Source organism: Vidua chalybeata (genome assembly GCF_026979565.1).
Source record: "Vidua chalybeata isolate OUT-0048 chromosome W unlocalized genomic scaffold, bVidCha1 merged haplotype SUPER_W_unloc_5, whole genome shotgun sequence".
Classification (NCBI taxonomy): domain Eukaryota; kingdom Metazoa; phylum Chordata; class Aves; order Passeriformes; family Viduidae; genus Vidua; species Vidua chalybeata.
This window is the reverse complement of record NW_026530340.1, coordinates 534627-562106: the sequence shown is the minus strand read 5'-3', so window position 1 is coordinate 562106 and position 27480 is coordinate 534627. Positions and strand designations below refer to the sequence as shown.

Below are 27480 nucleotides of genomic sequence, written 5' to 3'. Positions count from 1 at the left end.
TGGATGAGGGGACTGAGTCCACCATCAGCAAATTTGCAGATGACACCAAGCTGGGTGTGAGTGTGGATCTGCTGGAGGGTAGGAGGGCTCTGCACAGGGCCCTGGACAGGCTGGATCCAGGGCCCAAATCCAACAAGGTGAGGTTTAACAAGTCCAAGTGCCGGGTCCTGCACTTTGGCCACAACAACCCCTGCAGCGCTCCAGGCTGGGGACAGAGGGGCTGGAGAGCAGCCAGGCAGAAAGGGACCTGCAGGGACTGATGGACAGCAGGCTGGACATGAGCCAGGCGTGTGCCCAGGTGGCCAAGAAGGCCAATGGCTCCTGGCCTGGATCAGGAATGGTGTGGCCAGCAGGAGCAGGGCAGTGATTCTTCCCCTGTGCTGGGCACTGCTTGGGCAGCACCTCGAATGCTGTGTCCCATCTGGGCCCCCCAAATTTAGGAAGGACATGGAGGGGCTGGAGAGTGTCCATGGAAGAGCAACAAGGCTGGTGAGGGGTCTGGAGCACAAGTCCTGTGAGGAGCGGCTGAGGGAGCTGGGATTGTTGATCCTGGAGAAGAGGAGGCACAGGGGACAAAAGGCGGTGCCAGGGCACAGGTTGGACTTGATGATTTCCAAGGTCTTTTCCAGTCTTGCTGATTCTGGGATTGTCTGAAACCACCCTTGGAGCAGCTGCAGGAGGAGCCCTGGGCCTCCTCTTCAGAAGCTGCAGCAGCCCAGGTCCCTCAGCTTCTCCTCACAGCCCCAAAGCCCATCCTGTCAGTCCTGCAGAGCCTCTGCAGCTCCTCCTCCTTGCCCAGAACAGGGACCCCCACAGGCAGACACAGCAGCCCAGATGTGCCCCCCTGGCCTGGGCTGCCTCTGGCAAGGGAGCAGCACGAGGCACTGCAGGAGCCTGCAGACAATTCCTGCAGCACTTGTGGGATGATCCTGCTCCCCAAGGGACGTTCCCATGGTGCCAAGTCAGGAACTGCAATGGGGAGTGGGGCCAGAGAGGAAAGGGCAAACAGGGATGGGCTGTGTGCAGGGCAGGGAACTGGGGTGGGCAAGAGGAAGAAATTCGTAGCAGGAAGAGTAAAGAAAGCAGAGGTGAAGGCAAGGAAATGCTCAGGGCAGTTTGGGGGTGGCTGCCAGGCAGCCCTGGCTCTGAGCAACAGCGTCTGCAGTGGGACAGGAAAGTCCCAGCTGATGGGAACAAACTTTCTGGCTGAGTGCAGAGGCCAGGACAAAGCTGAGTGGTTTCCCTGGCGTCCCCCAGCCCTTCCTGGCCCCAGGGGCTGATGGCATTTGTGCTGCCTCAGGTTCATGTCCCCACAGCAGCAGCACGGGGGTGCTCCCGCCTGCTGTGTGCAATGCAAACAGGGGCTCCTGAGCCAGCGCTGCCGTGTCTGTGCCTGCAAGGATGCGGCACCTGTGTGAGCTGGGGGAGAGGCCAGGGCTGCAGAGGGGGGATGTTGTTGGCAGCTCCATGAGGACGCTCTGGGACGCTGCCCTGGGCTGTGCAGCGCACTGGGGATGGATCAGCCCCTGCTCTGCTGCTCCTTCCCGTCTCCCCCAGGGCCCTGGCAGAGCACCAGCCGTGCTGTTTGCCCCCAGCCTGCCCACGGCCAGCCTGGGGCTGCTGAAGGGGGTTTTCTGTGCTGAGCATTGGCCTGGCCGTGTTCTTGAGAGAGCCTGGGCAAGGAGCCTGGAGCCCCCAGGCCCTGGCCTGAGGCCTCAGCGCTGCCCCAGCAGTGCCCATGGCCTGTCCCTGCTGCAGCCCCGGCACTGCCACCCCCAGGACTGTGCCCGGCCCCGAGAGCACTCAGGCCCTGCAGCAACACCAGGGCCACCAGGGCAGCGGGGCAGGGCCACGGGAGCAGCACTGGCAACACCAAGTGCTGCTGCTGCTGCTGGGCACAGCTGCTGTGCCAGCACTGATCTACCCCCAGCTCTGCACACAGACATTGCTGCTGCAGCTCCAGAGAAGGCAACAAAAGGGCAGCTCTGCAGAAAACCCTGCTGGGAGATCCTTGAGTTCCTTTAAAGCCACCGAGAGCGCAGCCCCTCATTGACACAGGCTGTGGGCACAGGGAATCTGGAGAGAAACAAAATGAGAAATGGCACAAACAATGACATTTCCTTGTGGACAGTATGGAAAAAGTAAAACAAAGAAAAGAACCACCAAATGAAAAAAAAAAAAGAAGTATCAAATTTGGCTTTTATTAGAAGCAATTTCCAGAAATTGGCCAGCAGTTTAACGTTCCTGAAAGCATCCAGTCATCAGTCTCCCCACTGCAGCCTTGAGCTCCTGGTTCCTCAGGCTGTAGATGAGGGGGTTCAGGGCTGGAGGCACCACCGAGTACAAAACTGACAGGGCCAGATCCAGGGATGGGGAGGAGATGGAGGGGGGCTTCAGGTGAGCAAATGTGCCAGTGCTGAGGAACAGGGAGACCACAGCCAGGTGAGGGAGGCAGGTGGAAAAGGCTTTGTGCCGTCCCTGCTCAGAGGGGATCCTCAGCACAGCCCTGAAAATCTGCACATAGGAGAAAACAATGAACACAAAACAACCAAATACTAAAGAAATGGAAAATGCAATGAGCACAAATTCCCTGACAAAGGATGTGGAGCAGGAGATCTTGAGGATCTGTGGGATTTCACAGAAGAACTGGCCCAGGGCATTGCCATGGCACAAGGGCAGGGAAAATGTATTGGCCGTGTGCATGAGAGCATTGAGAAAGGCACTGGCCCAGGCAGCTGCTGCCATGTGGGCACAAGCTCTGCTGCCCAGGAGGGTCCCGTAGTGCAGGGGTTTGCAGATGGACACGTAGCGGTCGTAGCACATGATGGTCAGGAGGGAAAGCTCTGCTGAGATGAAGAACAGAAAGAAAAAGAGCTGTGCAGCACATCCTGTGTAGGAGATGGTGCTGGTGTCCCAGAGGGAATTGTGCATGGCTTTGGGGACAGTGGTGCAGATGGAGCCCAGGTCGCTGAGGGCCAGGTTGAGCAGGAAGAAGAACATGGGCGTGTGCAGGTGGTGGCCGCAGGCTACGGCGCTGATGATGAGGCCGTTGCCCAGGAGGGCAGCCAGGGAGATGCCCAGCAAGAGGCAGAAGTGCAGGAGCTGCAGCTGCCGCGTCTCTGCCAGTGCCAGCAGGAGGAAGTGGCTGATGGAGCTGCTGTTGGACATTGGCTGTGGCTGCACATGGGCACCTGTTCATGGAGAAAGGACAGTGACAAGTCAGGACAGGCTGCTTGGAGCCAAACCTGGGCCATTCCCTGTAGCCTGTCCTGCTGGGACTCACCCACCCTTGTTGCGGCACTGGAAAAACCTTCACCCAGGTCTCTGCCTGAGCTCCAGCTGTGCTGGCTGGGTGTGCCAGGAGCAGCCAGGGCTGTGCGTGGGGGCTCTCAAGGAGCCATACCGTGCCACGCTGCCCTGGGTTTGTGGCCATGTGGCAGAGGGACAAGGCTGGATATTCAGGATTTGTCAGGGGAGTCACTCCTACTGCAGAAAGTCTTGGTACCATGTGCACTCCCACTTCTAAGGGAAATAGATGGCAGGAGTTGGTTTTAGGAATTGTTTTCCTACCCACACATCATTCCTGGCTCTCTGAGGTCATAAATCCCCAGCATTCCTGCTGCACTCAGATTTTGCCACTGAGAGATGGGAGAGGCAAAGGATTCCCTGTGGCTGAGGGCAGGTGAGGGGCTGGATGGGCTTGTTCCCCCAGCACTGCTCTGCTCGGCCCCCTCTCCTTCCCCGAGCATCTCCCTGGGCCTGGACATTCCCTCCTGAGAGGTGCCTTGTCCCTGCCAGCGCTCACAGAGCCCATCCCACCCCGTGTGCCCTCGGCCCGGCCCTACAGAAACCTGCCTGTGTGCAGGGCCCTGGCTGGGGCAGGGTCTGTGTGCAGCTGGGCAAGGGCAGCTCAGGAGAGCCCTGCTGGGCCCTGCCAAGGTGATGCTGCTGCTGTCCAGGGCTGAGCAGTGGCTGAAGGCCCTTTGGGAGGCTGCCAGCAGAGAGACTGACCACCCAAAGTCACAGTTCTGGAGTCTCTGTAAATGTTCAAACATTCCTTTGAGGATCCTGTGTGTCCCTTTCAACTCTGAATGTTCTGTCATTCTGGGATTACAATTCCTGTTCTGCTTCTCTCATCCCCCTGCTGTCTATGATCAAAAGAGAAAAAAAAAAAAAAAAAACAAACAAACCCTTGCAACAGAGTTAGAACAGTAAAGTAAAAACCAGACCTTTATTGGAAGCTTCCAGGTGTCCCAGAGGGGATGAGGCTCAATCGGCTCCTGTTTTCAACAATTTATAAAGGTTGATTAATTAGGATATTTAACAGGAACATAGAATAGGAGAATCAGTTGTCCCAGTTACACACCCCTAACTCAACCCATTGGAGAAGGTCCAAGAGCTTCTTTGCCCCACATTTAGTTATGACCGCTCACATTCTGGTCAAAAACCAAAATGTTCTTCTTGTAGGTCCTCTTCCTGATAATAAGACTATATAGTATTTTAAAAATGTATATAGACAGCCTGCTTATTGTTATACAATCTAAGAGAAAGGTTAGGAAATGTACTAGAGTTAATTAAGGATTAGAGTTAAGTAAGTATATAATCGTAGTTTAAGAGAGCTAATTAAGAGTTTAATAGAGTTAAGTAAGGATTATAATTTTATAACAATATAATAGTAGTCTACAGAGCTATGAATACATGAAAATTGTATAAAAAGCAAAAATCTTTTTGTCGCATCCTATTCCAAATGGAAAACAGTCTCAGTAAAGCTGCTGATCTTTACAGCAATCCCAGGCTTACCTTCTTTGGGAAGTGTCCTCCAGAGCTGTGCCCAGGCTGGTCTGGAGCTGGGAGCAGCCCTGCCCCAGCCAGCAGCTCTCAGCAGCAGCACCTGCCCTGCTCAGGGTGGCTCCTTCCCCCCACAGCTTCTGGCCAGCGCTGGCAGCAGCTCCCCGGGCCGGCTGAGAGCTGTCCCTGGCAGGCAGCAGAGTCCCTGGCCCAGCACAGCGCCCTGGGCTGCAGGACCCTGCTCTGCAGGACAGCCCTGGGCACCCCTGGCTGCTCTGCACAAGAGACCATCAGAGAATGTACTCACAGGGGCTGTGGGCATTGGGATGTTCCAGCTTGAGGAGATCACTGCAGGAGCTGCAGCTGCACTGTCCTGCAGCCAGAGGTTCCTGTGCCAAGGGCTGGCAGTGATTCTGCCCCAGGCACTTCTCAGCACCTTCCCAGCCCTGACTGATTGAAGCTCTCTGTGCCTCTGGGCTGTGCCCGCGCTGGCTGCAGGCAGTGCCCCAGCCCTGCTGGGCTGGGAGAAGAGCTGCTCATCCAGAGAAATGTGCTTTTGAAGCTCTGCTTGCTTACCAGCATCACCCTCTGTGCCAGGAGCCCGGCCCAGCTCAGCAGCACAGACACAGCACAAGGACTTGAATGAGCCTCTGGGGCTTTGTGCTCAGGCCCTGAACATCAGGCCCTGAGAGGGAGCTGCAGAAACCTCTCCAGAGCTCCAAGTCAGAATCCAACTCCAAAGTTTCTTTGACTTTTAATGGGTCCCAGTGAGGGACACAAGTGAGAAAGTGTCCCCAGGCCCCAGGCAGAGCAGAGAACTGGAGGCACTGATGACAGGTGGGGACAAAGAGAAGCCAAGTCTTGGTGGCCTGGGGCACAGCAGGGTCTGTGCCACCAAGGGCTGTCAGGAGACACCTTGTCCTGAGGCCCTGGGGCCTCCTGGCACAGCCCCAGCCAGGCTGGGCACTGTCAGCCCCTTGTCCTGCCCTCAGCATCCCCCCCTAGCCCACATCCCAGTGGCCTCAAGGATCTGCTGGAAGGAGTCCCTGGGGAGCCTTGCTCAGGAATGGCCCTGGGGGCTCCACAGTGCTCCCAGGGACTGCAGGTTTTTCAAAGGACTTTGGCTTTGGCTTTTGCCTTGCAGTCTCTGAGAGCTTTCTGCAATCATGGCCTCCAATTATCTGCTGTAATTAGTCCCTGGAGAGGCTTGGTCAGGAACAACACTCAGTGGGGCTCATTAATGCTTCAAGGTACTTCAGTTCTTTTAAGGTACTTGGTGTTTCCCTTTTGGTACAGACTCTGTGAGAGGTTTGTGCAATCATGGCCCCAATTATCTGCTTTAATGAGTCCCTGGAGAGCTTTGGACTGACACTCAGTGAGGCTCATTAATGCTTTGAGATACTCAACTTTTTTAAGGTACTTTGGATTTTCCTTTTCATACTGAGAGGTTTTTGTGCCATTTTGAGTCTCTGGGAGGTTTCTGCGCTGTCCTGGCTTCCAGTTCACTCCTCCAAGGAGTCCATGAGGAGCCTGTGTTGGGGATGGACCTCAGTGGCACCCATTAATGCCTGGAGAAACTTTGGGCTTTTCTTGTGACTTGGACTCCTGGAAAGGTTTGTGCAATCTCCTCTCAGGCCCTGAGGTTCCAGGGCTCAGCTCCAAATGCACCACGGGGCTCATTAGGATCAAGCAAGTCCTGACAAACCATGGCTCTGCCTTGATTTCCCTCTGCTCAATGCAGTTCATCAGGAAGTTTCTGTAGTGGTTTTGGTTCACAATTTGAGATTTCTCGTCCAATGCATCAATTAGTGTGGTGGGTTCAGTGCTGGCTAATTACCAGTGCACTCACTAGAATATACTTACTCATTTCCTGCTCTGAGATAGGATTAGGAGAAAGGCAAAGTAGGCTCAAAACATTAAAATGGTGTAAATCAAAGTTTATTAACAGTAACTAAAAGAGTAATAAGAATCTGAACAAAACTTTAAGAACACTTCCTCTCCATACAACCTGACAATGAAAAGAGACGAAACCTAAAATTTTCTGTCAGTTTTCCACCTCAAGAATTGTCTTTCTTCAGTCCACTTAGGGAGAGAAGTTCCTCTTGTTCATGTTATGGAGACTTCTCCGCAAGAAAACAGTTATCTCATGGCTTTTCATTTCCACAAATAGCAGCTGCCTGGAATAATCTGCAATCGTGAAGTCTCTTCCATTTTTTACAGCTTTTCCCACAGCTGTATTTATGGGCCATGTCAGCTTATGGGGTATTGGTTTAAAGAGGAGCTGTTTAAGAGCAATGGTTCTCTTCATCTATTTCTGAAATCCTCTTCATCTCCGGGAACAGAGGTCTTCTTCTTCTCTCCCTCAGGGCACAGGGTCTCATCACTCTGCTCCCTTTCTCTGTTCAAACTTCTCATGGGATCACAGCTACTGCAACATTTGGTTACTTTAGCATGGAGGCCTTTGCTGAACAAGTTATCTCCCCATTCTTTTCAATGCATTATAGGAAAAAAGAGAGTCTGATGTATCAATTCCATCCTTCTCCATGGCTTTACCTGAGGATTTCAGCACCAAGATCAAGGCATCTCCTCATCCCTCCCATCTGGGACTCAACTTCCTCTTCACTGACCTCAGTGTCTTCATGTTGCTCCTCTGTGTGCCTGCACTTTGTCCTTTTCTCTCACGTGAGGGAGGATGGAAGCACGGGAAGAGTCAATATCTCAGGCAGGGGCTGCAGATGGTTGCGTGAGCCCAGCCGGGCTGGGTCCTTGCGGCCGGAGCTGTTTTCCCATGGAGGTTTGTGCAGCGGCTGCGCTGGGGCTGTGTCAGGCTGGGCGGCGCTGGGGGCAGGGCCAGGATCTCAGCAGCCAGGCCAGAGCAGAGCAGCAGCACGGCCGGGGCCGATGGCTTCTCCTGGCCCTGCCCGCTGGTTGCGGGCCAAGCCCAAGGGCGGCAGAAGCTTGGCCGAGCCGGCCCGGCCCGGGGCTGCTCCTGGGGCCCGGCGGATCCTGGCTGGGCCCGGGCTGGCGGCGGGGCAGGGCTCGGCAGCGGCCAGATGTCAGCAAGCGCAGCCACGGCCCGGCCCGGCCTCGGCCCCGCGGCCTCCCCTCCCCTGCCCGGCAGCCGATGGGGCCTGGCGGGCTCCCTGGGAAGGGGCCCGGCCCCACGGCAGGAGCCGCCCGGCCCGCCCCGGCCCAGACGGGGGCTGGCCCGGCCTTGGCACCTCTTTGCTGGCCAGAAGGGAAAGAGACCCAGCCAGGCTTCTTCCTCTTTAACTTGTGTCTTCACAGAGGCGTGTGCAGTTTCCTTAGTGCTTTAACAGATTGTCAATTCTCAAAGCTAATTAATGATTGGTTTTTTTTGTCAGACATGGAGGAAACTGCTAGCAGCTTCTCTCAGGACATCACTTCCGTGATGCAAAACCACCACAACAGCACAGAGCACAGAGCTCCTTTGTCCGTATGTAGTGGTCATGTGCCTGAGGCCTCAGAACCCCACCTTGGGAGATCTCTGGTTGCTCTCCAATGTGTTTTCAAATGAAAACATTCAGCTCATAGTCTAAGAAAATCACCAGAGGAGAGGGCCTACCTGACCTGTCTGTCCTGGCTACTTTTGTTATATCCTCGCAATCCCTGGATATACGGAATTTGGGAGGCCAAATTCTAATTTTTGCCATGGTCTTGGGCAAGAAAGCTGTTTTTTTTCCATAGGAAGGACAGAGCCCCAGTGCTCCAGGTGCAGATGAGAGGTGACTACCAGAGGCCACGGCCAGCCAGAGCTGGCAGGATTTTCTGAGAGATACCTTTGAATAGAGGAAAATTCTTAGGGATCTTATCAATTTTAGGAATTGGCATCTGAAAAGACAGACAGTTCTTTCCCATAGCAAGGAAAGCACGGAGCCCCAGTGCTGCAGGAGCTGATGAGAGGCAGCCCTTGGCATTCCAAGATCAGCCAGACCTGTCAGGTGGCCCCTGGGAGGCCAAGCCAGCCAGACCTGTTCCATGTTCCCTTGGTTCCATGGGGCCCCACAGTGTCCCAATGGTCCCTTGCTTCCAGGAGGCCCTGAGGTGTCACAATGCCCCCTTGGTGACACGAGGCCCTGAAGGGTCCTCATGGTCTCCATGGTTCCATCAGGCCCCACAGAGTCAGAATGGTCTCTGGGTCCATGAAGCCCCGCTGTGTCACCATGGCCCCTTGGTTCCATGGGCTCCAGTGGTGCCACAATGATCCCCTTGGTTCCATGAGGTCCCCACAGTGTCACAGGGATCTCCATGGGAAGGAAAGAACCGAGCCCCAGTGTGGCAGGGGCAGCCACCAGAGGCCAAGGCCAGCCAGACTTGACGGTAGTGGCAGGTTTTGGCTGGGAACAACCCTCGGATATAGGGAATTTTGGACTTGGAATCCCAATTTCAGCCATTTCTGTGTAGATAAGAAGGACAGTTCTATTCCATAGGAAGGAAAGCACAGAGCCCCAGCATTTGAAAGGCAGAAGAAGAAAGAGGTGGCTCCTGGGAGGCCAAGCCAGCCAGACCTCTCTGTCCTGGTAGCTTTTGTCTGAAAGCAACCCTTGGATATAGGGAATTTTGGAGGTGAAACCCCAGTTTTGGCCATTTCTGCATAGATAAGAAGGATGGTTCTTTTCTGTAGGAAGGAAAGCACAGAGACCAAGAATTTCAAAGGCCAAAGAGGAGAGAGGTGGCTCCTGGGAAGCCAAGCGAGCCAGACCTGTTTGTCCTGGCAACTTTTGTCATGGAGGAAACCTTGGATACATGGAAATTGGGAGGAGGAATCTCAATTTTGACCATGGATAACTTGAGAAGAAGAATGGTTCTTTTCATTGGAAGGAAAGCACCGAGCCCCAGTGTTTTGAAAGCAGGTGAGAGGCATCCCGAGGAGGCCAAGGGCAGCCAGACTTTTCTTTCCTGGGAACTTTCCCTGGGGAGCAATCCTTGGATGTACAGAGTTTGGAAATGGAATCCCAGTTTTGGCCATAGACCCCTGGAGAAGGACAGTTCTCTGCCATAGGAAATCCCAGAGCCCCAGTGCTTTAGGGACAGGTGAGAAACAGCCCTCGACATGCCAAGGTCAGACGGACCTGTCAGGTGGTCCCCAGGTGGCCAAGGCAGCCAGACCTGTTCCATGTTCCCTTGGTTTCGTGGGACCCCACAATGTCACAATGGTCTCCTTGGTTCCATGAGGCCCTGGAGTGTCACAATGTCCCCCTTGCTTCTGCAGTGTCACAATGGCCCCGTGCTTCCATGAGGCCTTGCAATGTCACAATGGCTTTGTGGTTCCACAGAGCCCTGATGTGTCACAATGGCCCCTCGGCTCCATGCGCCCTCGCTGTGTCACAACGGCTCCTCTGTGACACTGTGGGCTCCACAAGGTCACCATGGACCCTTGGTTCCTTGGGGCCCCCGAGTTCCACAATGGTCTCCTTGATTCCATGAGGCAGCACAGTGTCACAATGGCCCCTTGGTTCCATGGGCCCCAACAGTGCCACAGTGATCCCTTGGTTCCACAACTTCCCACAGTGTCACACTGGCCCCTTGGTTCCATGAGGATCTGGAGTGTCACACAGGTTTGTGACATTTGTCCTTGCTGCCCCTCACATCCCACTGCCCCACAAACAGCCCCGAGCCACCCGTGAGGGACAGGCCCTGCTGTGCCAGGCTGGGCTCAGGGCTTGGCCTTTCTGCTTCCCCCAGCCAGCCCAGGCCTTGCTCAGCATTGCAGTTCCCTGCTCTGAGCCTTTGGCTCCCTGCAGTCCTGGCCTCAAGGATCTGCTCTCACCAGTGCCTGGGGAGCCTTTGGCAGTCCCTGCCCTCAGTGGGGCCCAGTGATGCTCCAAGGGACTTGGAGTTTTGCTTCTGACTCCTTGAGCAGCTTCTTCGACCTTCTCTGAGTGCCTGAGGGTCCTGAACTCAGCCACAAATCCACCGTGGGGATCATCAATATACGGAAAGCCTTTGGGGGCACCTTGTCTTCCTTCAATGGTCTTCAAATCTCCAAGTCTTGTGAAGCTGACTGGAGTCAGTCTCAAACTGGGTTAAGGAAAATGATTTCAAAGTGCACCTCATGACTTTTTTCTTTAATCAAGTGAGTATTTTTTAAAAATTTCCAGTTCAGAGAAGAGCTGATAGAAGCGTCCCCAGGTGATCTTGATGCTGAATGTCTCCTTAGGAGGTCTGGGCATGTAGAAGAATGAGCCCCTTGAAGGCTGACCCTGTTTGGACAAGCTGCTCCTCAGCCCCAGCCTCACCACGTCTGACATGGCCCACCTGGCACTGACATCCCTGTGCCCTGCAGCAGAACCTTGTCCCTGAGCCCTGCAGCTCCATGTCCCAGCCCACTGCACCGTGTCCCACCTGCTCTCCTCAGGGCTCTGCCTGCACACAGGCCCAGGAGAAGTTTTCCTCTTGGGAAGGAAAGAATGGAAAAGCCTGAGCAGGTTATCCTACACAACAAACCCCACTCAGGAAGCACCTGCTCAGTACAGGCTGCCTGGAATGGTGTCACCTTTCTACAAGGGACAGTGTGGCCAGAAATGATCTCTGGAAGCAGAATTCTCTGAGTCTCCCAGCTGAATTCTCTGTCCCTGTCCTTTCCCTGGATCTTGGCAGCAGATGGAAGCTGCTGGTGCCATCCTCACCTTTAAGCTCTCTTTTGAATGCAAACAGATGTTCCCAGCTGTGTTAAGCAGGATTTGCTCCATGTTTCTATAAATATTTTGTGTTCCCCATGGAACGAAGGGGCCATTTTGGCACTGAGGGGGTGATGTGGAAGCAAGGAGTCAATTGTGACCCTGGGGTCCCATGGAAGCAAGGGGCCATGGTGACACAGCAGGGCCTCGTGGATCCAGTGGTCCATTGTGACACTGTGGATCCAAGGAGACCATGGAGACACCCCCAGAACCTCATGGAACCAAGGAGTCCATGGTGACCCAGAGGGGCTGCATGGAGCCAATGGCCCATGGTGACACTGCCCATCCAAGGGGGCCATTTGGACACTGCGGGAGATCATGGAGCCAGGTAGGCCATTGTGACACTGAGGAACTTCATGCCACCAAATATCCATGGTGACACAGCAGGGCACCACGGGAACCCAGGAACCGCTGTTGGCAGTGCGGAAACTCATGGAACCAGGGGCCCTTGTGGCACTGCAGAACCAACACAGCTGCTGCACCTTGTCCCCTGGGCCTTGGGAGGCACGGCAGGAGCAGCACCCTGGGAGCCTTGGGAATGCCCCTCTGGCATCCATGGCACACGCTCCCAGGGGCTGGAATTCCAGTTCCCAGCCAGGAAAAAATGTTCCTGCCCTTGAAGGCAAAACTCTTATGGAAGAGACAAAAGCCAAGTGCAGCAAGATCCTACAGTGACATTTCACTGCCAGCCTTCAAAACTTCACCCATGGTGGTTGTAGCTCCTGGATTGGGAATTAATCAGGGCAGGCCCTTTGGTGGGAGCTGCCCTGGGTCAAGGGAAACACTGAGAGAGAAACAGAGCAGGCAGAGAAAGGCAGGAGAGAAAGGAGGACACAAACACAAACAGCTGAGAAGGTAGCACTCTGAAAAACAAACCAGAACTGACTGAAAATGAATGGGACAGGAATCAAGAATTCTGAAAGTTTTATTTACTATCAAAATATATCCCACACACACAGTCCCACACAAACCTGATCCCACACCCTCAAATTTGGATCCCATTTCTCCCCATCTCCTTCCAAGCCCATCTCACCCTGGAGGCTGTGCAATCGAGTAATTTCAGTATGGGACTGAGTTTTTCTGAGGTGGGAACAAGCCAATTTGATGTGGACTTGTGCCTTTTTGGGGTAAGATTGAGTAGTTTTCAGTGGGACTGAGTGCTTTTGAGTCGACAGACCGATCCCTCTTGACTTTTGGAATGCAAAGAGATGGAGAACACGATCTGAAATCCCCAAAGTACCTACAGATCTTCCAGAATATGTCCCCAAAGCATAAATTCCCCCTGAAATACATGTGAAATGGTGGGACTTGAGACATTCGTGATCAATTTCTTTCTTTGTAGTCCTATTTCATGTGGTTTTAAGAGACGAAGATAAATCACAAAAAAATTAGGGCCAAACCAAAAGGATAGCCAGACAGCTGGCTTCCCAAAATGGATCACATGGAATGTGGGTCACCAGGGCTCTGCCAATGTCAGTCCTCCAATGGGGGATGGAGTAGGGGCAGTGCACGAAGCTCTTCCTGCAGTTGGGGCACTTGCAGGGCTTCCCTTACCGGTGGGTCCGTTGGTGTTTGGTCAAGGCAGAGCTCTGGGTGAAACTCTTCCCACACTGGGGACACTCGTAGGGCCTCTCCCCAGTGTGGATGCGCCGGTGGGTGACAAGGGTGGAGTTGTGTTTGAAGCCCTTCCCACAGTCAGGGCAAAGGAAGGGCCTCTCCTCGGTGTGAATCCGCTGGTGCTGGAGGAGATCTGAGGTGGTCCGAAACCTCTTCTGACACTTGGGACACTAGTAGGGCCTCTCACCGGTATGGATCATTTGGTGGATGATCAGTTTGGACCTCTGGGTGAAGCTCTTCCCACATTCCCCACAGTTGTATGGCCTTTCCCCAGAGTGGATGTTCTGGTGGCGGATCAAGTGGGACTTCTGGCGGAAGCTCTTTCCACATTCCCCACACTGGTAGGGCCGTTCCCTGGTGTGGATCCTCTGGTGCTGGATCAGGCTGGAGCTTCGGCTGAAGCTCATCCCACATTCCCCACACTCGTAGGGCCTCTCCCCGGTGTGGATGCGCCGGTGCTTGACGAGGGTGGAGTTGTGCTTGAAGCCCATCCTGCAGTCAGGGCAGCGGAAGGGCCTCTCATCTGTGTGAATCCGCTGATGTACAAGAAGATGGGAGCTGGTCTGAAACCTCTTCTGACACTCGGGACACTCGTAGGGCTTCTCCCCAGTGTGGATGCGTTGGTGGGTGACGAGGGCAGAGCTGCAGCTGAAGCCCTTCCCACACTCCCCACACTCGTAGGGCCATTCCCCGGTGTGGATCATCTGGTGGCAGACCAGGTTGTTGCTCCGCCTGAAGCTCTTCCCACACTCCAAGCACTTGTAGGGCTTCTCCGCATGGTGAACCTGCTCATGGACCACCAGCTCTGAGCTCTGGCTGGAGCTCTGCCCACCTTCCTGGCACAGGGTGGGTCTTTCCTCCTCAGAGCACCCTGGACTGGGTTTGCAGCCCCTCCTCCTGCGGGATCTCTCGGGATTTTCCTCCCTGTTGGATTCTGGCACCATGGAGCTGTTCAAAACAGCCTCTTCCACGAGGTTCTGCCGTGGGGATTTGTCCTCCCTGGTCTCCATCCTCATCTCCTCCTCTGGGGGAGGAAGGACAAGGAGAGGATGGGATTTGCCTCCGTGCCAGAGGGAAGGGGAAGGAGATCCCCCAGTGCGTCCCCGGCAGGACGGCGTCGGCAGCGGGGTTGTCCTGCAGCCAGGGGCCATGGAGGACATGGGGGAGATGGAGCAGGAGAGAGGGGGAAGGGGGCACTGACTTCCTCCTCACCTGCCTGGGTGTCCTGGGACATCTTCCTCTTCCTCGCAGCCTTCTCCTCCATCTGGAGAAGGTTTGCAGATGGGAAATTCTGTTTTGGGAGGAAAACAAGGGGTGAGCACATTGAGTTTTGTACTGGTTTGGAGCAAACCAGGGAGAGAATTTATGCCGGAATTACAACTTACTTAGAAAAATTAAGATCAAGGCAATGATCCAGAAACACTGCCTTAATATGACAGAGTCAGGATATAACCTGACACCCCGTTGAGCAGGGAGGTGGTAGCAGTCTGATGAAATGGTGGCTGCAGTCCTGTTGGAGTGATGAACGTGATTCTGTCAAAGCAGGGATCCTGTAGAAGGGTCTGGTCTTCCTCTGAAGGTCCAGTGGTGCTTATGGAGCTCTTGTCCTCTGGGAATCCAGTAGGCAAGGTGCTCCTGGTGTTGCAAGGGTGAGATTATATCAAGGTAGGAATGCTTGGTTCCTCCCCCTGGGCGGAGCATCCCACAATGGGATGATGTAATTTTATCAGTCCTACAGTGACACTCAATGGCCCATTAACAGAAGATGGCCCCTGGAGGGCGTTATCAGGGCTGAGTCATGGCAGAGATAAAGAACACTGCCCCACCTGTTTATCACAGTTCATGAAGATGGTGACTGAAAACACACTTTTGGTTACATCTTACATTGTCACCTGAAACAGTGAGGCAATCCCTGCTCGGGGTTGGGGGTGAACACCACCCCCCTTACCCAAACTGGCTCAGGTGTAAAACCCCCACCCTGGGAAGGCCCCGCACACAGGGGACAATGTCACACTTGCCCTGCCCCAGGGGAGGTCTATGTCCCTGTCACTCCCTTGCTCTCCCCCCTTTGCTCTTTCTTTCCATCTCTCTCTCTCTACCTCACATTTACTGTTCAGTAAAATCCACCTGGGATTTGGTCTCGTTAGCACCTTAACTGGGGCAGAGGCAACTCTCTAAGAACTTTATTAACCAGATTGCCACATTATTTTGGCTCAGTGAGTTCAGGGCAATGTTGTCTGACCCTAAGTGCCTTTGACAACAGCATGGTTCCCTCCTCTGCTCTTGGGAAAGGGAGTTTCCACTGCTGCTGCTGGAGCCCGGTCCAAAGCTACTTCCTCTGTCATGGGCTGAGCCTCTGCTCATGAGAACAGCCCCTAATCTGGGACCTTATTAACACCTCCCCCACTAAAAGAGAGACCCATCCCTGTCTGCTCGGATGCCCGGGATCCTGAGCTCCGTTCTCCCTGCCCTGCTGGGAGCCCCTCACCCCCTGCCTGCTGAGACATCCTGCCGGCCCAGCTTGCTGCTTTCCCAGAGTCCTGCTGGGGCCCCGGAGCCGGCTGCCCCCAGGGTTTGTGAAGCGGAGCCTTCTTCCAGCCCTTCCCGCCTTGGGACAAAGCCGCCATGGCCGCGTGCTCCCCGAGCCCGCGCCGGAGCGCCCCCTGCAGCCGCGCGGGGATCACCGCACCTGCCCTGCCCCCCGGGAGCCACCAGCGCCCCTGCCGGCCGTGCCCGGAGCTGCACCGCAGGGAAAGTGCCGCGGCCGAAAGGCTGCACTGGGCTCCTGTTCTGTTTGCTGCCAGTGCCGGAGGTGCTGCTGTTTGTTTGCTTTATTGTACACACTAGTGAAGAACTGTTATTGCTATTCCCACATCTCTGCCTGAGAGCCCCTTGATTTCACAATTCTAATAATTTGGAGGGAGGGGTTTACATTCTCCATTCCACAGGAGCCTTTTTTAGGCCTTCCCTAGCAGACACCTGTCTTGTAAACCAAGATCAATTTTGGTGCCCAATGTGCAGCCCAAGGGCATTGAGAGAAAAGTGTGAAATGAAAATAACAATTCTTGAGTAACAGATTTTTTTTTTTTTTTTGTGTACTGGATATAGAAACCTTGTTAGGTGCCACTGTGTGGTCTAGCTTACCCTGCTTTGGGTGGCACATGGTTGTGGTTACATTTTTCCCATCCTATAACTATGGCCACTGTGGCTGCTATCCAATTTGTTTGATGGGTTAATGTGATGAGGAATTTATGGATTTCTAATTTCCTCTGGATGGTGGGCACATGGATTCAAAGCTCCCACACACTAACTGTATGTGTTTGGAATTATTTTAATAATGGTACCCAATGTGAGGAAACGACACCAAGGGAAATTTTCTCCCAACCCCTCAGGCAGCTCTTTGGGTCTACAGTGGTTGGTGTTGCTGATATGCCTGTTAAGCCTATTCTATTTAGCATTCAGAGGTAAGGGAAGATTGATTTGGATAACTATCGCAGCAGGGCGTCCCCGGAGTGGTGATAATTAGCATTGACTCTATGATTCCAGAGGGCTGATCAATCGCTTTATTATATTATACTATACTATACTACTAAGAAACACTCATCGCTCTTGCAGACAGTCCAATACAGACAGACCAGATTGGATAACTGAAATCCAAACACCGTCACCATTGGCCAATTAAGAAATCACCCTTTGGTAAACAAATCTCCATAACACATTTTACATGTGCACAACAACACGTGCAGCAAGTGGAGATAAGAATTGTTTCTCCTGCTTTTCTCTGAGCTTTCTCACAGCTTCTCAGGAAAATCCTGGAGAGCTCTCTCTCTCTGTTCAAAGGATATGTGATTACCCCAGGTAAGTTGTGACAATGTGGATCCAAGGACACCACGGTGACACTACGGAACCTCATGGAACCAAGGGGCCATTGTGACACTGTGCTGCCTCATGGAATCAAGGAGACCATTGTGGAACTCGGGGGCCCCAAGGAGCCAAGGGTCCGTGGTGACCTTGTGGAGCCCGCAGTGTCACAGAGGAGCCGTTGTGACACAGCGAGGGCGCACGGAGCCGAGGGGCCATTGTGACACATCAGGGCTTTGTGGAACCACAAAGCCATTGTGACATTGCAAGGCCTCATGGAAGCACGGGGCCGTTGTGACACTGCAGAAGCAAGGGGGACATTGTGACACTCCAGGGCCTCATAGAACCAAGGAGACCATTGTGACACTGTGGGGTCCCACAAACCAAGGGAACATGGAACAGGTCTGGCTGGCTGGGCCTCCCAGGGGCCACCTCTCATCTGCCTTTGAGACACTGGGACCATGTGCTTTTCTTTCTTATGGAAAAAAACCATCCATCTCAACCAGGCACCCATGGCCAAAATTGGGGATCTGCCTCCAGAATTCCCTATATCCAAGGATAGCTCCCAAACCAAAGCTGCCAGGACTGACAAGTCTGGCTGGCCTTGGCTTCCTGAGGGCTGGCACTCATGTGCCTCTGAAACACGGGGGGTCTGTGCTTTCCTTCCTAATGAAAAGAACAGGTGCTCCTGGCCAAAATTGAGATTCCACCTCCAAAATTCCCTGTGTCCAAGGATACCCACTAGATGAAAGGTGCCAGGAGAGACAAGGCTGGCTGGCTTGGCCTAAGGGTGGCCACCTCTCATCTTCTTCCAGAACACTTGGATTTTGTGCTTTTCTTTTCTATAGGAGAAAAACCATCCAATCCTGACCAGGTGCCCATGGCCAAAAATGGGATTCCACCTCCAAAACTCCGTACATCCAAGAATTGCTCCTTAGTGAAAGCAGCCAGGACAGACAGGTCTGGCTATCCTTGGCCTCTTGAGAGCTGCCTCTCAACTGCCTTGAAACACTGGGGCTTGATGCTTTCCTTCCTATGGAAAAAAAACCGTCCTTCTTATCTACACAGAAGTGGCCGAAATTGGGGTTCCACCTATAAAATTCCCTACATCCAAGGGTTGCTTTCAGACAAAAGCTACCAGGACAGAGAGGTCTGACTGGCCTAGGCCTCTGGTGGTCACCTTTCATCTGCCCCTCAAACACTGGTGTTCTGAGCTTTCCTTCCTATGGCAAAGAAATGTCCTCCTCCCCCAGGTGTCCATGTCTGAAACTGGGATTCCACCTCTAAAATTCCCTATATCCAAGGGTTGCTCCCAGCCAAAATCTGCCAGTACCATCAAGTCTGGCTGGCCTTGGCCTCTGGTGGCTGCCCCTGCCACACTGGGGCTCGGTTCTTTCCTTCCCATGGAGATCCCTGTGACACTGTGGGGACCTCATGGAACCGAGGGGATCATTGTGGCACCACTGGAGCCCATGGAACCAAGGGGCCATGGTGACACCGCGGGGCTTCATGGACCCAGAGACCATCATGACTCTGTGGGGCCTGATGGAACCATGGAGACCATGAGGACCCTTCAGGGCCTCGTGTCACCAAGGGGGCATTGTGACACCTCAGGGGCTCATGGAAGCAAGGGACCACTGGGACACTGTGGGGCCCCATGGAACGGAGGGAACATGGAACAGGTCTGGCTGGCTTGGCCTCCCAGGGGCCACCTGACAGGTCTGGCTGATCTTGGAATGCCAAGGGCTGCCTCTCATCAGCTCCTGCAGCACTGGGGCTCCGTGCTTTCCTTGCTATGGGAAAGAACCATTTGTCTTTTCAGATGCCCATTGCCAAAATTGGTACCCTCCCTAAAAAATTTCCTATATGCAAGTGTATCTCTCAGAACAAAATCTGGCAGCTCTGGCTGGCCTTGGCCTCCAGTGGTCACCTCTCATCTGCCCCTGAAACAGAGCGGCTCGGTTCCTTCCTTGCTATGGAAAATAAACCAGCCTTCTTGTCAACGACCATGGCCAAAATTAGAATGTTCCCTCCCAAATTCCGTATATCCAAGGATTGCTCCCCGACAAAATTAGCCAGGAAAGACAGGTCAGGCTGGCCCTGTCCTCTGGTGATTTTCTTACACTATGAGCTGAATGTTTTCATTTGAAAACACCTTGGAGAGGGCCCAGAGACCTCCCAAGCTGGGGTTCTGAGGCCTCAGGCACATGACCACTACATACGGACAAAGGAGCTCTGTGCTGTTGTGTTGGTTTTGCATCACGCAAGTGATGTCCTGAGAGAAGCTACTGGCAGTTTCCTCTATGTCTCACAAAAAAGCCAATCAGTAATTAACTTTGAGAATTGACAATCTGTTAAAGCACTAAGGAAACTGCACATGCCTCGGTGAAGACACAAGGTAAAGATGAGAAAGCCTGGCTGGGTCTCTTTCCCTTCTGGCCAGCAAAGAGGTGCCAAGGCCGGGCCAGCCCCCGTCTGGGCCGGGGCGGGCCGGGCGGCTCCTGCCGTGGGGCCGGGCCCCTTCCCAGGGAGCCCGCCAGGCCCCATCGGCTGCCGGGCAGGGGAGGGGAGGCCGCGGGGCCGAGGCCGGGCCGGGCCGTGGCTGCGCTTGCTGACATCTGGCCGCTGCCGAGCCCTGCCTCGCCGCCAGCCCGGGCCCAGCCAGGATCCGCCGGGCCCCAGGAGCGGCCCCGGGCCGGGCCGGCTCGGCCAAGCTTCTGCCGCCCTTGGGCTTGGCCTGCAACCAGCGGGCAGGGCTAGGAGAAGCCACCGGCCCCAGCCGTGCTGCTGCTCTGCTCTGGCCTGGCTGCTGAGATCCTGGCCCTGCCCCCAGCGCCGCCCAGCCTGACACAGCCCCAGCGCAGCCGCTGCACAAACCTCCATGGGAAAACAGCTCCGGCCGCAAGGACCCAGCCCGGCCGGGCTCACGCAACCATCTGCAGGCCCCGCCTCATATATTGACTCTTCCCGTGCTTCCATCCTCCCTCCAGTGAGAGAAAAGGACAAAGTGCAGGCACACAGAGGAGCAACGTGAAGACACCGAGGTCAATAAAGAGGAAGTTGAGTCCCAGATGGGAGGGATGAGGAGATGCCTTGACCTTGGAGCTGAAATCCTCTGGTAAAGCTATGGAGAAGGATGGAATTGATACATCAGACTCTCTTTTTCCCTATAACGCATTGAAAGGAATGGGGAGATGACTTGTTCAGCAAAGGCCTCCATGCTAATGTAAGCAAATGTTGAAGTAGCTGTGATCCCATGAGAAGTTTGAACACTGAAAGAGAAAAGAATGATGAGACCCTGTGCCCCCAGGGAGGGAAGAAGAAGACCTCTGTTCCCAGAGATGAAGATGATTTCAGAAATAGATGAAGAGAACATTTGCTCTTAAACAGCTCATCTGTAAACCAATACCCCATAAGTTGACATAGCCCATAAACACAGCTGTGGGAAAAGCTGTGAAAAAATGGGATGGACTTCACGATTGCAGATTATTCCAGGCAGCTTCCATTTGTGGAAATGAAAAGCCATGAAATAACTGCTTTCTTGTGGAGAAGTCGACATAACATTAACAAGAGGAACTTCTCTCCCTAAGTGTAGCGAAGAAAGACTATTCTAGAGGTTGTAAACTGACTGAAAATTTTAGATTTTGTCTCCTTACATTGTCAGGTTGTATGGAGAGAGGAAGTGTTCTGAAAGTTTTGTTGTGATTCTTATTACTCTTTCTTTTAGTTACTGTTAATAAATGTTTTTTAGTACCCTTTTAAAGTTTTGAGCCTCCTTTGCCTTTCTCCTAGTCCTATCTCACAGCAGGAAATGAGTAAGTATATTCTAGTGAGTGCACTGGTAATTAGCCAACACTGAACCCACCACACTAATTGATGCATTGGCTGAGAAATCTCAAATTGGTGAACCAAAACCACCACAGAAACTTCATAATGAACTGCCCCAGACCAGAGGGAAATCAAGGCAGAGCCATGGTTTGTCAGGACTTGCTTGATCCTAATGAGCCCCGTGGTGCATTTGGAGCTGAGCCCTGGAACCTCAGGGCCTGAGAGGAGATTGCACAAAACTTTCCAGGAGTCAAAGGCAGAAGAAAAGCCCAAAGTGTCTCAAAGCAATAATGGATCCCACTGAGGTCCATCCCCAACACAGGCTCCTCATGGACTCCTTGGAGGAGAGAACTGGAGGCCAGGATGGCACAAAAACCTCTCAGAGACTCAAAATGGCACAAAAACCTCTCAGTGTGGAATAAAAACCACAAAGTACCTGAAAAAAGTTGAGTATCTCAAAGTATTAATGAGCCCCACTGAGTGTCAGTGCAAAACTCTCAAGGGACTCGTTAAAGCAGATAATTGGGGCCATGATTGCACAAACCTCTCACAGAGTAGCAAAAGGGAAACACCAAGTACCTTAAAAGAACTGAAGTACCTTGAAGCATTAAGGAGCCCCACTGAGTGTTGCTCCTGACCAAGCCTCTCCAGGACTAATTACAGCAGATAATTGGAGGCCATGATTGCAGAAAGCTCTCAGAGACTGCAAGGCAAAAGCCAAAGCCAAAGTCCTTTGAAAACCTGCAGTCCCTGGGAGCATTGTGGAGCCCCCAGGGCCATTGCTGAGCAAGGCTCCCCAGGGACTCCTTCCAGCAGATCCTTGAGGCCACTGGGATGTGGGCTAGGGGGATGCTGAGGGCAGGACAAGGGGCTGACAGTGCCCAGCCTGGCTGGGGCTGTGCCAGGAGGCCCCAGGGCCTCAGGACAAGGTGTCTCCTGACAGCCCTTGGTGGCACAGACCCTGCTGTGCCCCAGGCCACCAAGACTTGGCTTCTCTTTGTCCCCACCTGTCATCAGTGCCTCCAGTTCTCTGCTCTGCCTGGGGCCTGGGGACACTTTCTCACTCGTGTCCCTCAGTGGGACCCATTAAAAGTCAAAGAAACTTTGGAGTTGGATTCTGACTTGGGAGTTCTGGAGAGGTTTCTTCAGCTCCCTCTCAGGGCCTGATGTTCAGGGCCTGAGCACAAAGCCCCAGAGGCTCATTCAAGTCCTTGTGCTGTGTCTGTGCTGCTGAGCTGGGCCGGGCTCCTGGCACAGAGGGTGATGCTGGTAAGCAAGCAGAGCTTCAAAAGCACATTTCTCTGGATGAGCAGCTCTTCTCCCAGCCCAGCAGGGCTGGGGCACTGCCTGCAGCCAGCGCGGGCACAGCACAGAGGCACAGAGAGTTTCAATCAGTAAGGGCTCGGAAGGCGCTGAGAAGTGCCTGGGGCAGAATCACTGCCAGCCCTTGGCACAGGAACCTCTGGCTGCAGGACAATGCAGCTGCAGCTCCTGCAGTGAACTCCTCAAGCTGGAACATGCCAATGCCCACAGCCCCTCTGAGTACATTCTCTGATGGTCTCTTGTGTAGAGCAGCCAGGGGTGCCCAGGGCTGTCCTGCAGAGCAGGGTCCTGCAGCCCAGGGCGCTGTGCTGGGCCAGGGACTCTGCTGCCTGCCAGGGACAGCTCTCAGCCGGCCCGGGGAGCTGCTGCCAGCGCTGGCCAGAAGCTGTGGGGGGAAGGAGCCACCCTGAGCAGGGCAGGTGCTGCTGCTGAGAGCTGCTGGCTGGGGCAGGGCTGCTCCCAGCTCCAGACCAGCCTGGGCACAGCTCCGGAGGACACTTCCCAAAGAAGGTAAGCCTGGGATTGCTGTAAAGATCAGGAGCTTTCCTGAGACTGTTTTCCATTTCCTGCTTGGAGAAGGATGGGCAAGTTGGGGTGATGACAGAAAGATTTTTGCTTTTGATACATTTTTTATATATTCATAGCTGTATAAATTACTATTCTATAGTTATAAAATAATAATCCTTACTTAAGTCTACTAAACTCTTAATTAACTGTAATAAAACACTATTATATACTTCTATAACTATAATCCTTAATTACCTCTAGTACTTATCCTAACCATTCTCTTAATTTTTAGAACAAATAGCTGACTGTCTAAATACATTCCTGAAATACCGCATAGTGTTATTATCAGGAAGAGGACCTACAAGAAGAACATTTTGGTTTTTGAATGTGAGCAGTCATAACTAAATGTGGGGCAAAGAAGCTCTTGGACCTATTCCAATGGGTTGACCCAGGGCTGTGTGACTGGGGCAACTGAATCTCCTATTCAATGTTCCTGTTAAATATCCTAATTAATCAACCTTCATAAATTGTTGAAAACAGGGGCTGGGTTTCCCCCATCCCCACTGGGACACCTGGAATCTTCCAATAAAGCTCTGGTTTTTACTTTACTGTTCTAACTCTGTTGCAAGGGTTTTTTTTTCTCTGTAGATCATAGACAAGAGGGGCATGAGAGAAGCAGAACAGGAATTGTAATCCCAGAATGACAGAACATTCTGAGTTGAAAGGACACACAGGATCATCAAAGGAATGTTTGAACATTTACAGAGACTCCAGAACTGTGATTTTGGGTGGTCAGTCTCTCTGCTGGCAGCCTCCCAAAGGGCCTTCAGCCACTGCTCAGCCCTGGACAGCAGCAGCATCACCTTGGCAGGGCCCAGCAGGGCTCTTCTGAGCTGCCCTTGCCCAGCTGCACACAGACCCTGCCCCAGCCAGGGCCCTGCACACAGGCAGGTTTCTGTAGGGCCGGGCCGAGGGCACACGGGGTGGGATGGGCTCTGTGAGCGCTGGCAGGGACAAGGCACCTCTCAGGAGGGAATGTCCAGGCCCAGGGAGAAGCTCAGGGAAGCAGCGGGGGCTGAGCAGAGCAGTGCTGGGGTAGGAGGGCACTGTTGGTGTGTGGGAGGTGCTGGGCACAGCTGGGCACGGGAACACTGTCCTGAGTGCCCGGCTGTCTCTGCCCTGCCCTCTCAGGCACAGCACCACAATCTTCTCTTGTTTCTGCACTCCCCTGATATTGTCACTGTTATCTCGTGCTCTCAGGGAGGCTCTGGCATTTGCAGCAGCTGAGTCAGGCACTGCCCTTGGCATTCCTGCCAGGCAGGGCTGTCCATGGGAATGGGGTGTCCAAGCTTCCCTGGGACCTGTCGGGCTGTGGGCAAAGCAGTCCATGGGAAGGGGAATGAGCTGAGCCCCTCCCTGAGATCCCATCATGGGCACAACCTGGATCTCCTTGCTGTGCCCTTCCCAGCTCTGAGCTGCCCTCCTGGGTGCAGATCTGTGCCAGAGCCTCTGGGAGATCTCTGAATGTCCCACGGGGAAGTGCAGAGATGCCACAGCTGAGGAAATGCTGCTGGGTTGGCCAAGGGAGCCGTGAGTGTCCTTGGCACAAGGGGCTGCTGAGACCTTGGCCAGAGACCTTTGGAAAGGGTGAGAAATTCAGGGATGTCTCCGGGCAGGGTCTGGTTTATGCCAGGGTGACCCAGGAGTGTGATTGTGCTCTGACTGAAGCCAAAGGTGCAAAGCCAGGGCAGTTGGGAACAAGCCCATCCAGCCCCTCACCTGCCCTCAGCCACAGGGAATCATTTGCTCTCACATCTCTCAGTGGCAAACTCTGAATGCAGCAGGAATGCTGGGGATGTCTGACCTCAGAGAGCCAGGAATGATGTGTGGGTAGGAAAACAATTCCTTAAACCAGCTCCTGCCATCCATGTTTCTAGGACTGCGAGTGAAGATGCTACAAGCCTTTCTGCATTAGGAGTGATTCCCCTGACAAATCCTGAATACTCAGCATTGTCGCTCTGGCACATGGCCACAAACTCAAGGTAGCAGGGCAGGGATGGCTCCTTGAGAGCCCCCAGGCACAGCCCTGGCTGCTCCTGGCACACTCAGCCAGCACAGCTGGAGCTCAGACAGGGAACTGGGAGAAGGTTTGCCCAGAGCAGGAACAAGGGTGGGTGAGTCCCAGCAGGACAGGCTACAGGGAATGGCCCAGGTTTGGCTCCAAGCAGCCTCTCCTGACTTGTCACTGTCCTTTCTCCATGAACAGGTGCCCATGTGCAGCCACATACAATGTCCAACAGCAGCTCCATCAGCCACTTCCTCCTGCTGGCACTGGCAGAGACGCGGCAGCTGCAGCTCCTGCACTTCTGCCTCTTGCTGGCATCTCCCTGGCTGCCCTCCTGGGCAACGGCCTCATCATCAGCGCCGTAGCCTGTGGCCACCACCTGCACACACCCATGTTCTTCTTCCTGCTCAACCTGGCCCTCAGCGACCTGGGCTCCATCTGCACCACTGTCCCCAAAGCCATGCACAATTCCCTCTGGGACACCAGCACCATCTCCTACACAGCATGTGCTGCACAGGTTTTTCTGTTTTTCTTCTTTTTTGGATCAGAGTATTCCCTTCTGACCATCATGAGCTACGACCGCTATGTGTCCATCTGCAAACCCTGCACTACGGGACCCTCCTGGGCAGCAGAGCTTGTGCCCACATGACAGCAGCTGCCTGGGCCAGTGCCTTTCTCAATGCTCTCATGCACACGGCCAATACATTTTCCCTGCCCTGTGCCATGGCAATGCCCTGGGCCAGTTCTTCTGTGAAATCCCCCCCATCCTCAAAATCTCCTGCTCCAAATCCTATCTCAGGGAACTTGGGCTTCTTGCTGTTAGTGCCTGTTTGGTATTTGGTTGTTTTGTGTTCACTGTTTTCTCCTATGTGCAGATCTTCAGGGCTGTGCTGAGGATCCCCTCTGAGCAGGGACGGCACAAAGCCTTTTCCACCTGCCTCCCTCACCTGGCTGTGGTCTCTCTGTTCCTCAGCACTGCAGCATTTGCTCACCTGAAGCCCCCCTCCATGTCCTCCCCATCCCTGGATCTGGCCCTGTCAGTTCTGTACTCGGTGGTGCCTCCAGCCTGAACCCCCTCATCTACAGCCTGAGGAACCAGGAGCTCAAGGCTGCAGTGTGGAGACTGATGACTGGATGCTTTCAGGAACATTAAACTGCTGGCCAATTGCTGTGAATCACTTCTAATAAAATGAATCTTTGATACTTTATGTTGGTTCATTTTGGAGGTTCTTTTTCTTTGTTTTACTTTTTCAATACCTTCCACTAATAAATATCATTGTTTGTGCTGCTGCTGTCCATCAGTCCCTGCAGGTCCCTTTCTGCCTGGCTGCTCTCCAGCCCCTCTGTCCCCAGCCTGGAGCGCTGCAGGGGTTGTTGTGGCCAAAGTGCAGGACCCGGCACTTGGACTTGTTAAACCTCACCTTGTTGGATTTGGGCCCTGGATCCAGCCTGTCCAGGGCTCTGTGCAGAGCCCTCCTACCCTCCAGCAGATCCCACACTCACACCCAGCTTGGTGTCACCACGGTTCCATGAGGCCCCAGAGTGTCCCAATGGTCTCTATGATTCCATGAGGCCTCCCCGTGTCACAATGTCCCTTTGGTTCCATGGGACCCTTGGTGTCACAAAGTCCCTTGGATCCTTGGGCCCCGCAGTGTCACAATGGTGCCGTGTGTTCTCCAAGGCCCTGCAATGTCACAACGGCGCCATCATGACACGACGTCCTGCTCTGTCACAAAGCTCTGCATGGTTCCATAAGGCCCTGCAGGGTCACAGTGGCCTCTTGGTTCCGTGAGGCCTCAGAGCGCCACAATGAATTCCTTGGTGCTGCAGTGTCACAATGGAGCAATGGCCCCTTGATCCCATTGTCCCCAGGCTCTCCCAAGGGTCTCCTTGGTTCCGCAGTGGCAGAATGGCCCCTTGGTTCCACAAGGCCCCGCAGGGTCACAGTGGCCTCTGTGGCTCCCCCAGGACCCAGACTGTCACAATGCACTCCTTGCTTCCATTCAGCCCCACAGTGTCACAGTGGCCCCGTGGCTCTGTGGTGCCATGTCGTACACACAGTTGTCACCATGGTCCTCTTAGTGCCACCAGGCCCCGCAGTGTCACAATGGCACCTTGCTTGCCCAGGGCCCTGCAGTGTCACAATCATCAGAGAATCAACCAGGCTGGCAAAGACCTTGGAGAGCATCAAGTCCAACCTGGCACCCAACACCACCTTGTCACCCAGACCATGGCACTGAGGGCCACATCCAGTCTTTGCTGAAACACTTCCAGGGACAGTGACTCACCCACCTCCCTGGGCAGCCCATTCCAATGCCCAATCACCCTTTGTGTGAAGAATATTTCCTAATGTCCAGTCTAAACATCCCCTGGTGCAGCTGAAGGCTGTGTCCTCTTGTCCTGTCACTGTTCCATGGGAAAAGAGCCCAACCCCCACCTGGCTGCACCCTCCTGTCAGGGGCTTGTAGAGAGTGATGAGGTGTCCCCTGAGCCTCTTCTTCTTCAGGATCAACAATTCCAGCTCCCTGGGGGAGCTCTGTCACACCATTCCTGATTCATAGGGGTATCAGGGTTTGGATGAGGGAAATGGTGGGGAGGGAATGGGGACTAAGCGTTACTGATTGTCAGCCATGAAGGGTCTGGTTTTTCATATCTGTTCAGACTGCTTTAGAAGGTGGCTGGGGGGTAAATATCAACGGTGGATTGCTGATATCTATCTATAAACAGGAAATGAAAATTTTACAGGAAAAAACAGTTCTATCTCTATTGTTTTCAGTAGTATATTTGCTT

At 53.8% G+C, this 27480-nt stretch overlaps 2 protein-coding genes and 2 pseudogenes across 3 annotated transcripts in view; 1 reads left to right on the top strand and 3 right to left on the bottom strand.

Annotated features, from left to right (window-relative positions):
• The window catches only part of LOC128782916 (serine/threonine-protein kinase pim-1-like), a 43748-nt gene that overhangs the window by 6297 nt on the left and 9971 nt on the right, over positions 1–27480 (bottom strand). The gene's annotated exons all lie outside the window — the stretch shown is intronic.
• Positions 1–27480, top strand: part of LOC128782905 (zinc finger protein 850-like) — a 211394-nt pseudogene that overhangs the window by 176850 nt on the left and 7064 nt on the right.
• Positions 2224–4581, bottom strand: LOC128782959 (olfactory receptor 14J1-like). 2 transcript variants are annotated; one of them, XM_053933540.1, is made up of 2 exons: positions 4230–4581; positions 2224–3191 (listed from the first exon to the last, which is right to left on the bottom strand). In XM_053933540.1, the coding sequence occupies exon 2, from the start codon at positions 3166–3168 to the stop codon at positions 2236–2238; it is 933 nt and encodes a 310-aa protein (XP_053789515.1). In that variant the 5' UTR covers positions 3169–3191; positions 4230–4581; the 3' UTR covers positions 2224–2235. The 2 variants fall into 2 exon arrangements, with proteins under 2 accessions (XP_053789515.1, XP_053789514.1); XM_053933539.1 differs by lacking the exon at positions 4230–4581 and adding an exon at positions 3856–3962.
• The window catches only part of LOC128782904 (zinc finger protein 271-like), a 510341-nt pseudogene continuing 495259 nt past the window's right edge, over positions 12399–27480 (bottom strand).

Coding starts and splice junctions, on each gene's coding strand:
- LOC128782959 (XM_053933540.1), bottom strand. CDS start 3,168: ATGTCCAACAGCAGCTCCATCAGCCACTTCCTCCTGCTGGCACTGGCA.